This window comes from Vicia villosa, linkage group LG2 (genome assembly GCF_029867415.1).
Source record: "Vicia villosa cultivar HV-30 ecotype Madison, WI linkage group LG2, Vvil1.0, whole genome shotgun sequence".
NCBI classification, from domain to species: Eukaryota; Viridiplantae; Streptophyta; class Magnoliopsida; order Fabales; family Fabaceae; genus Vicia; species Vicia villosa.
Window position 1 is genome coordinate 216,518,970 of NC_081181.1, and position 14,930 is coordinate 216,533,899.

The window sequence follows — 14,930 nt, forward strand, 5'->3', positions numbered from 1 at the left end:
GAGCTTAATGGAGTTTCAAATTCTTACCAGGTTGCTAAGTGTGAATTATGCAAGGGAGATCATCAAACTGGATTTTGCCCACCAGTCTTGGCAGAAGAAGTGAATTATATGAACAACAACCAAGGACCGAGGCAAAATCAATACACAAACCCTCCGCCGTATCAACAGAATTATCCTTCGAGGAATAACAATTAAGGGTATCAACAAAGACCCAACAATCAAGGGTATCAACAACAAACTTTTTAACCTTACACTCAACCGCCACCGCAACAACAAGGAGGACAATCTAAGTTGGAAGAGACCATGAATCAATTCATGCAAATGTCAATGACAAGTCAGAAAAATCAGGAAGCAGCAATTAAAAATCTGGAAACTCAAGTCGGGCAACTGGCTAAACAAATTGCAGCTAATCAGTCAAATGCGACGTTCTCAGCCAACACTCAAGAGAACCCTAAAGAGCATTGTAAAGCAGTTGTGACTAGAACTGGTCAGAAAGGCAGTGAGAAGGAAGTTGAAATTAATGATACCAAGAAAGAGGATAATAATCATGCTGCAGAAGAGGAAGAAAATGAAGTCATAGTGAGCGATATGAATAAAGAGGCTGAAAAAAATAAAGAGCCGCGGCGCGCGAATACACAGTCGCGGCGCGCCAATGACAAAACAGCCAGCAACGTGATTCCCAGTCAACATCTCCCATATCCACATGCGCCATCAAAAAAGGATCATGCTAGGCAGTATGCAAGGTTCATGGAAATTTTTAAGCAACTACAAATCAACATTCCATTCTCCGAAGCCATTGATCAAATGCCAAAGTATGCGAAATTTATGAAGGATATTTTGACAAAGAAGAAGAGACCAGAAGAAGAAGAAGTAGTTGTACTTGATGCTCAGTGTAGTGCTATAGTCTCTCGTCTCCCTCAAAAAGCAAGAGATTCGGGACGAGTCACGCTACCAGTCACGATTGGTAACCAGCATATCGGTAATGGATTGATAGATCTAGGGTTAAGTATCAATTTAATTCCTCTATCAATAGTGAAGAGATTGGGAAATATTGAGATGAAGTCAACCAGAATGACCTTGCAACTAGCAGATAAATCCACCACGCTTCCCTATGGAGTCGCACAAAACATGTTAGTAAAGGTAGACAAATTTTTGTTTCCAGTAGACTTTGTTGTGATTGATATGGAAGAAGATAAAGAGTCACCTATCATTCTTGGAAGACCATTCATGAAAACAACCCGGATGATGATAGATATTGATTATGGTATCATGACACTAAGAGTCCAGGACGAAGATGTGTGCTTTAATCTCTTCGAAGCCATGAAACAGCCTAAGGATAAGAGCGACTGCTTCCGGCTAGATGTCACGGAAGAGATAGCAATAGATGTGGCCAGTGAGATACATCTCTCTAATCCATTAGAAAGATCCCTTGTTGACTCGTTCAATGTGCTGACTCAAGAGGAAGAACGGGAAATCGAAGGATTTGTGAATGAACTAGAAAAGGGAGGAAGCATGAATGACAAGGATGGGAAAGTGGAAATATTAGACCCACCAAAAGAGGTGAAGGAAATCAAGATGGAACTAAAGCTGCTCCCAACTCATCTGAAATATGTCTTTTTAGATAAGGAGGGAAAGAAACCAGTAGTTATTAGTTCAAAGTTGACTCCACAGGAAGAAGAAAAACTACTTCAAGTTCTACAAAAGAACAAAGTTGCAACTAGATGGGTCTTGGCCGACTTAAAAGGTATAAGTCCAGCATATTGTATGCACAAAATCATGTTGGAAGAAGAATTCAAGCCGGTAGCTCAACCGCAAAGGAGATTAAATCCAACAATGAAATAAGTGGTAAGAAAAGAGGTAGTCAAACTCCTGGAAGCAGGAATGATTTACCCAATTTTAGACAGTGCATGGGTGAGTCCAGTACAGGTAGTGCCGAAGAAAGGGGGGATGACCGTCATCAGTAATGAGAAGAATGAACTAATACCAACAAGAACTGTCACTGGGTGGAGAATGTGCATCGATTATCAAAGACTTAATAAAGCCACGAGAAAATATCATTTCCCTCTCCCTTTCATGGATCAAATGCTTGAAAGACTATCCGGACAAAACTATTACTGTTTCCTAGATGGATACTCCGGATACAATCAGATTGTGGTCAACCCAGAAGACCATGAGAAGACGGCTTTTACATGCCCTTTTGGAATTTTTGCATACATAAGAATGCCTTTTGGATTATGTAATGCCCCGGCTACCTTTCAACGGTGTATGCAAGCAATCTTCTCCGACCTCGTCGAGAAAAGTATTGAAGTATTCATGGATGATTTTTTGGTCTTTGGAAAAACCTTCGATATCTGTCTGGCTAATCTAGATGAGGCTCTAGGAAGATGTATTGAGACCAACCTGATTCTGAATTGGGAGAAATGCCACTTCATGGTAACGAAAGGTATTGTACTAGGACATAAAGTTTCCTCAAAAGGGCTTGAAGTGGACAAAACCAAAGTAGAGGTAATCTCAAAACTTCCACCTCCTGTAAACATAAAAGGGGTAAGAAGCTTTTTGGGGCATGCAGGATTCTATCGAAGATTCGTAAAGGATTTCTCAAAGATTGCCAAACCATTGAGTAATTTACTCAACAAAGGTACGTATTTTACTTTCGATGAATCATGTATCCAAGCTTTTAATGAACTAAAAGAAAGACTTGTAACCGCACCTGTGATCGTAGCACCTGATTGGAAACAACATTTTGAACTTATGTGCGATGCTAGCGATTATGCCTTAGGTGCGGTACTAGGCCAAAGAAAAGAAAAAAAATTCATGTCATACATTATACAAGCAAAGTTTTAAATGACGCCCAAGTCAATTACGCCACTACTGAAAAAGAATTGCTAGCTATAGTGTATGCCCTTGAAAAATTTAGATCCTATCTCATTGGAACAAAAGTGGTGATTTACACAGACCATGCGGCTATTAAATATCTCCTAACTAAACCGGATTCAAAACAAAGGCTCATTCGATGGGTTCTCCTTTTACAAGAATTTGATTTAGAAATCCGCGATAAAAAAGGTTCAGAAAATGTAGTAGCAGATCATTTATCCCGCCTAGTCAATGTAAACGTTACTCACCAAGAAGCATAAATAAATGATGAATTCCCGAATGAACAACTTTTTCAAATCCAAATAAGACCATGGTTCACCGATCTTGCAAATCATAAAGCAACCGGTATGGTACCAGAGGACTTTGATTGGCATCAGAAGAAAAAGTTGTTATCCGATGCCAAATACTATGTGTGGGACGACCCATACTTGTTCAAGATAGGTAAGGATGGTATACTAAGAAGATGTGTTACTGAAGAGGAAGCCCAACAAATCCTTTGGCATTGTCACAATTCTCCAAGTGGCGGGCATTTTAATGGATGGAGACCCGCTACAAAAGTTCTCCAATCCGGTTTTTTCTGGCCAACTATTTTTAAAGATGCTCACCACCATGCAATAAATTGTGATAAATTCCAAAGAGTTGGAGGGATAAGCAAAAGAGACGAGATGCCACTTCAAACCATGATTGAAGTTGAAGTCTTTGATTGTTGGGGTATTGATTTTATGAGACCTTTTCTCCCCTCATTTACTAATGAATACATTTTAGTTGTTGTGGATTATGTTTCCAAGTGGGTTGAAGCTATCGCTGCTCCAAAAGCGGATGCCAAAACGGTATTGAAATTTTTAAACCGTATTATCTTCACCCGTTTTGGCATGCCTAGAGTAATTATCAGCGATGGTGGATCCCATTTTGTCAATGAACAGGTTGCAAAAGTGTTGGAAAAGTGCGGCATCAAGCATAAGATTGCCTCACCGTATCACCCGTAGACCAACGGGCAGGCAGAAATTTCAAACAGAGCAATCAAGAATATACTAGAGGAGACAGTATCGGTATCCAGGAAAGACTGGTTCGCTCGGATTGATGATTCTCTTTGGGCATACAGAACCGCATACAAAGCACCCACTGGTACCTCACCTTTCCAAATGGTTTATGGTAAGGCATGCCACTTACATGTAGAAATAGAGCACAAAGCTTTGTGGACTCTACGTTTCTTTAATAGAGATGACAGCCTAGCATTCAAGAAAAGGAAAGAACAAATCCACGAGCTGGAAGAGTTCAGGTACTTGGCATACGAGTCCAACAAAATGTACAAGGAAATATGAAAAGATACCATGACAAAAAACTCAAAAAGAAAGAATTTAAGGTTGGAGATCTGGTGCTTCTGTTTAATTCCAGGCTAAGACTTTTCCCAGGTAAACTAAAATCTAAATGGTCAGGACCATTCATGGTCAAGGAAGTCAAACCATATGGAGCCATTGTCATTGAAGATAGCAAAACTAAAGAGAGTTGGACAGTCAATGGAGAAAGATTGAAAGTTTACCTTGGAGGAGAATTTGATCAAGAAGTATGCATTCTCGAACTTCTGAATACTTAAGGAAGCTGATCGTCGAGCTCAACCGACGTTAAACAAAGCGCTTGTTGGAAGGCAACACAATGCAGTAAGTTTTTTATTTTATTACTTTCTTATTTTAGTATTATCTGACCAGTGTGAATGAATGCGTACAGCACCTGCATAAAACGCATCACCGCGCCTCACAGCCCAGGCCCGCGCCGCGACCTCTTGGCAGAAGCTTTCGTGCGTCGCGGATGATCCTGTCGCGCCGCGGTTGTGCGAAAACAAATTTTTCCTCCGAACTCTTGTGTATTGCAGGTTAGCCGGAACCTAACCCTATCTCCTTCTGGGGGGTGGCAGGCGCACGACCAGATAAGTTCTGGGGGCAACTAGAGGAGGATATTGAGCTGTTATGTTTATGATCACTGATATGATGATATTTGTTTGATTTTTAATTTTATTTATGATGTCCCCAATTTAGAATGAGTAAGTTCCACAACAACATGAAAGTCTCAAGCAAAGTACCAACAATGGAGCAACATGCATGAAAGTGGTAGTGAGTGAAATTTTTTTCAAAAAAATTAAGTTTTCACTTTCTTTTTCAATAAGTGACAAGTCAGGTATGAATTTTCAAAACTCAAACTCCTAGTGTGTGCATGAAACGTAGGTTGTTAGTAAATACTTGACAGAAGTTATTTATGGTACACTATTTTTGTTGGATCGACTTAGCCTTAACCATTGTGAGGAAAGCTTTCCATTATTTACTATATGCTGGAGACCATCGATTATTTTGACGGGTTTATATCATGCTAAACCATTTGCCGCATCGTTTGTGGAAATCTGTGGAAGTGATTTAGGCATTTGTTGAATCTGAGAGTTCTTTGAGCCAAGTCCATTGTGAGACTTATTTTCTTCTGTGAGAGTGTGATCCTTTGCTAACCATTCTTTGAGCCTGAGGTCAAGATAAATTTCATTATATGCACCAAGGAAACACCTGGTGAGTTTTGATCTCAATAAAAAAGTTTTGTTTTGGACCATCAACCATAAACTTGGGTGATGTGTTTTCTCTTTGACCTTCATAGAAAGTAGGGGAGCATTCATATAATCTAAATACAGGTTAATCTCCAAGTTGGGGAGAGTCATATTCAAAAGAAGAGTAAGTATAGGCTGTGATTTGCAAAGAATGAAAGAAATTCGTAGCTGAAAAAAAAAAAGAGAAACAAAAGAAGAACAACGTTTGAAAGTAAACAGTTGTTGAAAAAGAGAAGAGAAACATCGAGCTACGAGTGAAAAAGAAGAATGGGTGAAAAGGTCTAAGGTATAAAGGAAAAGGAAAGGAGTTATGAGTTTGCAGGGAGATGAAGAGTATCTGAGGTGGTCACTGAATTGAACCATTTGAAAAAAATCTTTTTGAAAAACTTGTTGCATGATTGTTGGTATGTTTTGTTGTATTCATTGAGGTAAGTAATTTTGTTTAGGGACAAACAAAACTCTAAGTTGGGGAGAGTTTGTTAGGAGTGAATTAGTAGTGTTTTCATTTGTCAAATTAACTACCTTTTGAGCTAGAAGTGAACATATCTTGTGCTTTTTAAGGATTTTATAGTTAGAATTGAACTTTAGAGGTTTGATGCTAATTGTAGAACAACTTGCGTCACTTTGGGTGTTATTTGTGCAGATATTGAAGTTAAGAAGCAAAGACGAAGAAACACGCAGGCGTAGAGGCTCTGAAGAAGAGAAATCACAAAGAAGTGGGATAAAGCAAAGGCCGAGCCGCGCCAATCATGGGCGAGACGCGCCAAACCCTCTGACTTGGGTTCGCGCCGCACCAGTACGTGCCGAGCCGCGACAGCTGCGTTAAAAAGACAAATTTTTATAAATAGAAGCCCTAATCCTCATAAAAGAGAGGTCTTTGGTGAACGAAATTCAGAGAGCAATCCTATTCCAAAGCAAACAACAACTTCCGACGGAGAATTCAACATCAATTGAAGACATTCCCTTGATGAAGATGAATCCTTCCATGAAGCCTTGTGTGTTCTTCATGGCTATGGAGAGCTAAACCCCATTGTGTTGAGTTTAAGGTAGTAGTTAACATATGAAGATGCAATTACTTTGATTAATTCCTGTGAACAATTGTTTAAGCTTTATTATCAATGAAAAACCTTGCTTTTATTTTATATCATTGTTGAACTATCAATCGAGAGATAGGGTTTATACTTTCGCCCTAGGTTTTTACATTGACTTGTTGATTAATACTCAGAGATGAGGTTTTGAAGAAGTTTTCATATATCATCGTTGTTCATTCCCTTTATCTTTATAGTTATTCTGAGAGATCGAATATCATAACGGTATAGGTGGTTTTATATTGATCATTAGACATAATATCAGTTTTGAGGATGAATGAAGATAATAACTTAAATAATATTCACTTCTGGATTAATTGATTATTGTATATGAATAGGTTGATGAACCCTAGAACTCAACATACTCATTCACCATTGTTATTCGTCTTAAAGCTTTTATTCATCTAAATCTTATTTTATTAATTGCAATTCGAAATCACATAATCAAACCAATACTTTTCATGACTCATTATAAAGTAACTGTAGAACGGTAGCAATATTACTCAGTCTCTGTGGATACGATATATTAGAAAATATTTACCCAAAAATACTTTCAACAGTGTCAGCCTGAAGGAGTCTATGTGTCGGCCAAAACAAGATAGTAGCTACAGGCTTATCTAGGATAGTTTATGTGTCGCCTTATGGCACATATGTGCCGACACATAAAATAGATTCTTTTAGTATGTGCTGGTCTGTAAGGTGTATGTGTCGACCCAAATCAAATAGAAGCTACAAGCTTCATTATGGCAGTACATGTGTCGGCCTGAAACACGTATGTGCCGGCACATGCAAGTGATTTTTAAGCTGAAAATGAACTTTCAAGTTTTTGGCCAATTTCAAAGTGGATTTTGATGATTCCTAAGACCTCTAATGCAAGGGTGCAGCATGTGACATTGAGATACCTTCTAATATACATAAATGCTAAATTTTCATAGTTTTGACATCATGCTAAACATCTAATGGTGACAAAACTTGCGACAATGCATTCCATGTGAAGTTGCACTCACATACTCCCCCTTTTTGATGATGACAAAACTTGTGACAATGCATTCCATGTCTTCATTGAAGGCCCCCCCTAAACGTAAGCATCCCAACTTTTTCTTGCATATGCTTCTCCCCCCTTTGACAACATCAAAAAGAAAGATAGCAAATCGTGATAAGTATCATAGTCCAATACAAATACCAATATATCATTCAGAGACGTTTTTGCATAGAAGAGTAACAATCACATGATGTAATACTCAAAACACATTACCAATCAAGTAATACAAAGCAAGATTAATAAAGAAAGCGATGCAAGAGCAAACTTATCAAGTTGCTTCTATAACGTCACAACTATTTAACATATCATAATGTAACTCCCGATGCCGCACACGCATGTGCCTAGCATAGTGACAAGAACATGTCACTACTCAAACCAGCATGAAAATGTTATCATAACATACGCACAACAACGACAACAAGAAAAGTACAAGCAATTTACATGCTTACATATGAATCTTGCACAGATGCAATAAGAAATAATAATAAAAACACATGTTAGTTCAAACAAGAACAAACTTATACAAATGTAAAAGAATTAATACATGAAGTCATTATAAGCATATACATTGAGAACACACACAATGATTATCAATCAAAACTTTTAGAAACAAAAATTCATGATTTTCATCATTTGAGTACATATGAAGCAATTATAACCGACAAATAACACGCATAAATAAAAGTCTTACTTTCAAGGAGAAATTTAAACAATATTACCTTACTCTTGATGGAACGAAAGTTGCACTCACATGATGTAAAATACTCAAAAAATATAGTCGAGCAACAGTAAAGTGAAGCAATATGATAGAAACTGAACAACATTGGAGATGTCCCCGATCCCTAATTCTCCATGGATGTTGAAAAATGGTTCGGTTGCGATAGGTTTCGTGAAAATATCAGCAAGTTGATTCTTACTATCAACATGCTCGAATACAACATCACCTTTTTCAACATGATCGCGAAGAAAATGGTGACGAATCATAATATGTTTAGTGCGAGAATGTAGCATCAGATTCTTGGTTAGATTAACTGCACTAGTATTGTCACACATGATATGAATACGCGAAAATTTAATTTCAAAGTCAAGTAATTGTTGGTTATGCTACAAAATTTGTGCACAACAACTATCGGCTGCTATGTATTCCGCCTCGGTCGTTGGCAAAGCTACGAAAACTTGCTTTTTACTATGCCAACTAACCAAGGATTTTGAAAACAAGTGACGAGTTCCACTAGTAATTTTCCTATCCGATTTGCAACCAGTAAAGTCAGAATCGGAGTAACCAACCAAGATACAATCGTTTCCTTTGGAATACCAAAGCCCAAACTTAGAAGTACCAATAAGGTATCTAAGAATACGCTTAACTGCTTTTAAATGTGATTCCTTAGAAGCCGATTGATATCGTGCACACATGCAAACTCTAAACATAATATCGGGCATAAATGTCGTAAGATATAAAAGAGATCCAATCACACCTCTATATTTCTTGACATCAACATCCTTACCCTTTTCATCTCTATCCAAGTTTCCATTTGTCGCCATATGTGTGTCAATATCCTTTGCACTGTCCATTCTGAGTCGTTTTAGTAATTCGAGACAATACTTGGTTTGACATACAAATGTTCCATCCTTGAGTTACTTTATTTGAAGTCTGAGAAAGTAGTTTAACTCCCCCATAAGACTCATCTCAAACTCTCCTTGCGTAAGCTTAGAGAACTCATTGACAAGATGCATGTTAGTTGATCCAAAAATGATATAATCAACATAAATTTGAACGGGTAAAATTTTATTTCCTTGACGTTTTATAAAGAGAGTAATATCTACCTTCCCTTTTGAATATCCTTGGTCAAGCAAAAACTTACTAAGTCGGTCATACCATGCCCTGGGGGCTTATTTAAGACCATACAAAACACGTTTTAAATTAAAAACATGATTAGGATACTCAGAATTTTCAAAACCGGGAGGTTGTGAAACATAAATCTCTTCATTTATGTATATGTTTAGGAACAAACTTTTTACATCCATTTCATATAGTTTAAAGTCCTTGGAACTTGCATACGCTAGTAAAAACCATATAGCTTTGAGTCAGGCCACAGGAGCGTAAGTCTCCTCATAATCAATGCCTTCCTCTTGGCTATACCATTGAGACACTAGCCTGACTTAATTTCTAGTTATCACATCATGTTTGTCAAGTTTATTCCTAAATATCCGTCGTGTGCCAAATGATCACTTGATGATTTTGTGGGCGGGGGACAAGGTCCCAAACGCCATTTTGTTCAAATTGGTTCATTTCTTTTTTGCATTTCTATAAGCTAATGCTCATCAAGTAAGGTATCCTTAGTGTTTTTAGGTTCAACTTGAGATACGCACGCGTGGTGATTACAAAAATTACTTATTTGAGAGCGTGTTGTTACCCCTTTTGTGATGTCACCAATAATGTCAATTGGATGATCCTTGGAGGTTCTCCATTCCAATAGAGACCATCTGCTTTGGGATATATGACTTTTGCCGGGGGAGCCGTGACTTGGCAATCAAAGTTGTAAAAGTGTGTTGCACTCTTTACTACCGAAGCCAAGTTTATAGCCATCGTGGAAGCGTCAAAAGAGTTGTTATGGTTGAGGAAATTTGTAATGGAACTTGATGTGAAACATGTATTTTTTTGTGATAATCAAAGTGTAATTAACTTATCGAAGAATTCCCCCTTTCACTCGAAGTCGAAGCATATTGATGTTCATTATCATTGAATTCGTGATGCATTAGATTCCAAGTTGATGGAGCTTGAGAAGATTCACAACTATGTGAATGGTTCAGATATGTTAACAAAGGTGTTTCCTAGGGAAAGTTTGAGTTTTGTCGCATGGAAGACGAATTGGTATTGCCCTCCAACTAGTCGGTTGAGGGAGTTTGTCGGGCTTTCCTTCATATTTGGAAAGACCCAATTGTATGTGGGTTAGTGACCCATGTGTGTGTAAGCCTTTGTTATTATTCAACAACAAAGAATAGGGCTTAAGTGTGAAAAAAAACAAGAGAAAAGAAGTAAGGAGAGAGAAAAATCAGTAGCCATATCAAAATTCCGCAACCTTAATTTTAGCACAGTTTAGTCCCACGAAATCGGAGCTTGCGCAAAATCCAACGCTCATATCATCCTGAAATTTTGACATAATGTTCATGACTTATAAGAGCACATTCGGAACAATGGTGATTGGATTCGAAGCTTTCTAAGTCGGTCAGTCGAGTCCATCTTTGAGGTCAGCGTTTTTGGGTTATTTTGTCTCTCTTGATTCTTGTTGTATTCAAAGATTGATTGCAAATTTTGATGATGTTGATGTATACCTCTAACTAGTGTTAGAGAGATCCTTGTTTGTACCCATTATTGATTATAATGGAGATTTTAAGTAGCCTATGAATCCCGTGTTTTTTTACTCCTAGTTAACGGAGGTTTTTCCATGATAAAATTGTGTTGTGTTTTTTGATGTGTTTTTTGTTGATTGTCGGCTCATGTGATATTTGGGAGAGTTTATGTCGTTGGATTTTTTTCGTTGCCTTTGTGATTTCCTCCTAACAGAATGAAGACGATAAGAAAATGGGTAGCAAGAAATAGAAAGAAAATAACACTAGTGGTATAACAAATCTATTATATTGAGGATGCCCATTTTGCCTGCAGTTTTTGTAGAATATACAAGGTTTTATATTTGCATTCTCTAGTATGTCTGTCCCGTCTAATCTAATTTTTTTTTGCGGGCACAAACATTAACATCAATTTTTGTATTGTTTAAGCTAAAAAGGTAAGTGCCCGTAAGCCCGTTCTGCTCCGCTTTCCTCTTTTCACAAGGGAAGGGGGTAATGTTTTATGTACACACCCTAAACAATGCTCGCCCTTCTCTATTCTGTTTTCTTGCAGGCTTTTATGAAACAGATTTAAACAGGACATACACGTCCATTTGCCACCCCTAGAAAAAGGGTATCCTAAGTCATAAGAAAAAAATGATAAAGTTGTTTCCCATTTTTCGTCGTGTCCATATTATTTAGTGACAATTTTTTTGATCGATGTCATAAAAGCTGAGTGTTACACGTCATTTGCCACATAAACAAAAATTGACATCGTTGTTGACATTTGGATGAAAATGACAAACAAGGTCAATTTGTAGAGTTAAGAGATCAAAATTGTCGTTTTAAAAATTAAGAAACCAAAATAGACCTTAAGGGCATGGGAGTTGGTTTTTGGAGGATTTTTGAGGGGAAGACTTTAAAAGGTTGCGTTTATATCTTGAAATGTATTTGATATTCTTAAAAGGTTAAAAAAAGATTTTATATGCTAATGTAGTATATTGTTTTTTAACTTATTAAAAATATCAAACACATTTCTAAGATATAGATGCAGCCCTCCAAAGTCTTCCCTTCTAAAACTCTTCAAAAATCAACTCTCAAACAAATCATAAGGGTATGTTTGGATTAATGGAACATATTTGGATAGATTAAAAAAATGATGAAACTGAGGTAACTAGATGAAATGCATTCCAACTCTCAAACAATAATTTTATTTCATCATGAAATATCGAAATAATGGAATGACATTTTTTATTTCGTCATAAAATATCCAAATAATATAATGGCATTTTTTATTTCATTCACTCCATTCCGCTCAATTTCATTATGTTCCACTCAATTTCACTCTGTTCGTTTTATAATATCTAAATATAACCCAAATAAAAGATAAACAAAAAAAATCATTATACCTAAATTTTTCGCCACTTTAAAAGTATTTAGAATATTAGCTCTTACCAAAAATTGTAATGTAAAACTCATCTTTACAACAAAATTTATATTAATGATAAAAAAAACAGCTATCATAGAAGTGATTTTTAAGGTTACAGCTCATATTAACAAAAAAAAAAATATTTAAATAGTATTTGAATGAAATAGTAAAAGATCTAGTTTAAATTCGAACTACACATAGTGTTAATTTTTATAATAATAATAATAATAATAATAATAATAATAATAATAATAATAATAATAATAAATAAAAATACTAATGGACCGAAAACAATGTTCTTGGTTTTAGAATGGGCCAGACCCATTCTTACTATCCAGCCCATTTCAAATGTAACACATATAATACTGAAAACCCTAATTTTGCCTACTGTCTGCTTCCATCACCCAGGTTTTGCTCTTCTCCTCAATCTTGTTATCTTCGTTTTGCTGAAAACCATTACAATGCATTCAGTTTCATTTTCTTTTTCTCTGTTTCAGGGTTCAGTTCAGATTCACATCTAGGGTTTTTCTTCGCCGATCAATGGCTCCTAAAGGTATTTCATCCATTCCTAATTTCTTCATTATGCAATTACTTCATAATTTCTACTGAATCTTGTCCTAGGGTTTTAATTGATTTTTGTATTTTTTATTGGGGTTGGAATTTTATATATTTGTGAAATTTATGAAATCAATTATTTCATTTTCATGTAAGTTTGGTTTATATGTGTATAAGAAGTTACTGTCTCTTAGATTGTCTCTTAGATTTGTTATTGTTAATGTCGACTTTTTGTTGTAGGTGATGTTTCGAAGAAGACTGATCCAAAGGCACAGGCCTTGAAAGCTGCCAAGGCAGTGAAGTCAGGGACTGCCATTAAGAAGAAGGCAAAGAAGATCAGGACAACTGTTACATTCCACAGGCCCAAGACTTTGTCGAAGGAAAGGAACCCTAAGTACCCTCGCATTAGTGCGACACCAAGGAATAAGCTTGATCATTATCAGATTCTCAAGTTTCCACTCACTACTGAGTCTGCAATGAAGAAGATTGAAGATAATAACACCTTGGTTTTCATTGTTGACTTGCGTGCTGACAAGAAGAAAATCAAAGATGCTGTGAAGAAGATGTATGACATTCAGGCCAAGAAAGTTAACACCTTGATCAGGTGAGTGAGACTTAATACCGCTAATCTTGTGTTAGTTGTTTAGTAACTCAATATTTCTAAAGGCTGATTGACTGTTGTTAATTTTGTATGCTAATTGCACACTGCTGTTTTTTATTGCCCATTGTTGCGAAAAATGAACATATGCATCCTGCAGTGATATGTTTACTATTAATATGTTTAACCTGATGCAAAAGTAACTTGAGAATGAAACCACATTATTGAAAAAAAGTTGCTTGTGTACTTAGAAATATTAAGTGTTTCTTCTAAATTTGAGCTATGATATTGCAGGCCTGATGGCACCAAGAAGGCGTATGTTAGGTTGACACCTGATTATGATGCTTTGGATGTAGCAAACAAGATTGGTATCATTTAAGGTGATGGCTTTTTGTATCAAAGACAATTTTTATTTAGATTTTAGACTTATTATGGTCACAGATTATGGTCACAGATGGAGACATTTTGAAGTTAAATTCTGTATTTGTGTTTTGTTATTTGGTGTACCTTAGCTCTATTGCAATTAAATTTTGTTGTTTACAATTTCAAATTTGATGAGTAAATTTGATCCAAAGTTTGTCCTTAGATTTTGTGGCAATATTTATCTTGAGAAATGAGGCACATGTAAAGTGATATATTTGGCGAAAGAAATGTCAAATGTCACGGTTGTAGCATCAAAACCATGCTGATTGACTGTTAGAACTTATGAATTGCCCCCAATGTAGAACATGCTTGCTGAATGATTTTTAGAACATGTTTTAAGTACACAGATGGTCTGGTTTGAACAATAATTCGGAAAGATAATATTTTAAATATGTTAAAATCAAGTTGAATTCATTGTATCCTCAACTCTTTTGACTGAATATTTACCTTGTAGTTTCTGTTCCCTAAGTAGCATGCTAATTTTCCTTTTTGTATGGTACTCATACTTTGGAATTCTTTAAGGACATGGCTGCAAAATTCACTTGGAGCTTTTTTTCGAACCTCAAAAGTTTATGTACGGAATTATGATATTATATTCTTAGCTCTTGGTGTGTTTTGTTGTTGTAGCTCTAAAAAAACTTTTAACACTGGCACATTTGCTATGCTATTTTTCCAATAAACGTTTCATATAATAATTAAATTAAACGTCAATAGTTGAATTTTTTTCATAGAATATAAACAAGACTATTGTTTTCCATGTTTTAAAAAAATCAATTGCATATAGAGCAACTAGTAGAAGACCCGTGCGTCCGCACGGGTAATTCAAATCTTAAGGTGAATAATATATTACAAACGCATAAAAAGAAGTTTAAAAACTCAAATGAAGAATGTTAAATTAAGATTCATAAAACATAACATAGATGTAATGCAGCTATATATAGTAGTTATTTTAAAAAAGAAGAAATTGAAAATGCAATAGGCAAAAGGCTATTATGGTGATAGCGACTCGT

At 36.2% G+C, this 14,930-nt stretch overlaps 2 protein-coding genes across 2 annotated transcripts; one reads left to right on the plus strand and one right to left on the minus strand.

Annotated features, from left to right (window-relative positions):
- Positions 1-8,692: 8,692 nt before the first annotated feature.
- Positions 8,693-9,160, minus strand: LOC131651327 (secreted RxLR effector protein 161-like). Its single transcript, XM_058920992.1, has one exon. The coding sequence runs from the start codon at positions 9,158-9,160 to the stop codon at positions 8,693-8,695; it is 468 nt and encodes a 155-aa protein (XP_058776975.1).
- Positions 9,161-12,739: 3,579 nt separating this feature from the next.
- On the plus strand, positions 12,740-14,082 carry LOC131653882 (large ribosomal subunit protein uL23y-like). Its single transcript, XM_058924205.1, has 3 exons — positions 12,740-12,897; positions 13,140-13,503; positions 13,792-14,082. Exons 1-3 carry the CDS (start codon positions 12,885-12,887, stop codon positions 13,874-13,876), a joined length of 462 nt encoding a protein of 153 aa, XP_058780188.1. The 5' UTR covers positions 12,740-12,884; the 3' UTR covers positions 13,877-14,082.
- The last annotated feature ends 848 nt before the right edge of the window (positions 14,083-14,930 follow it).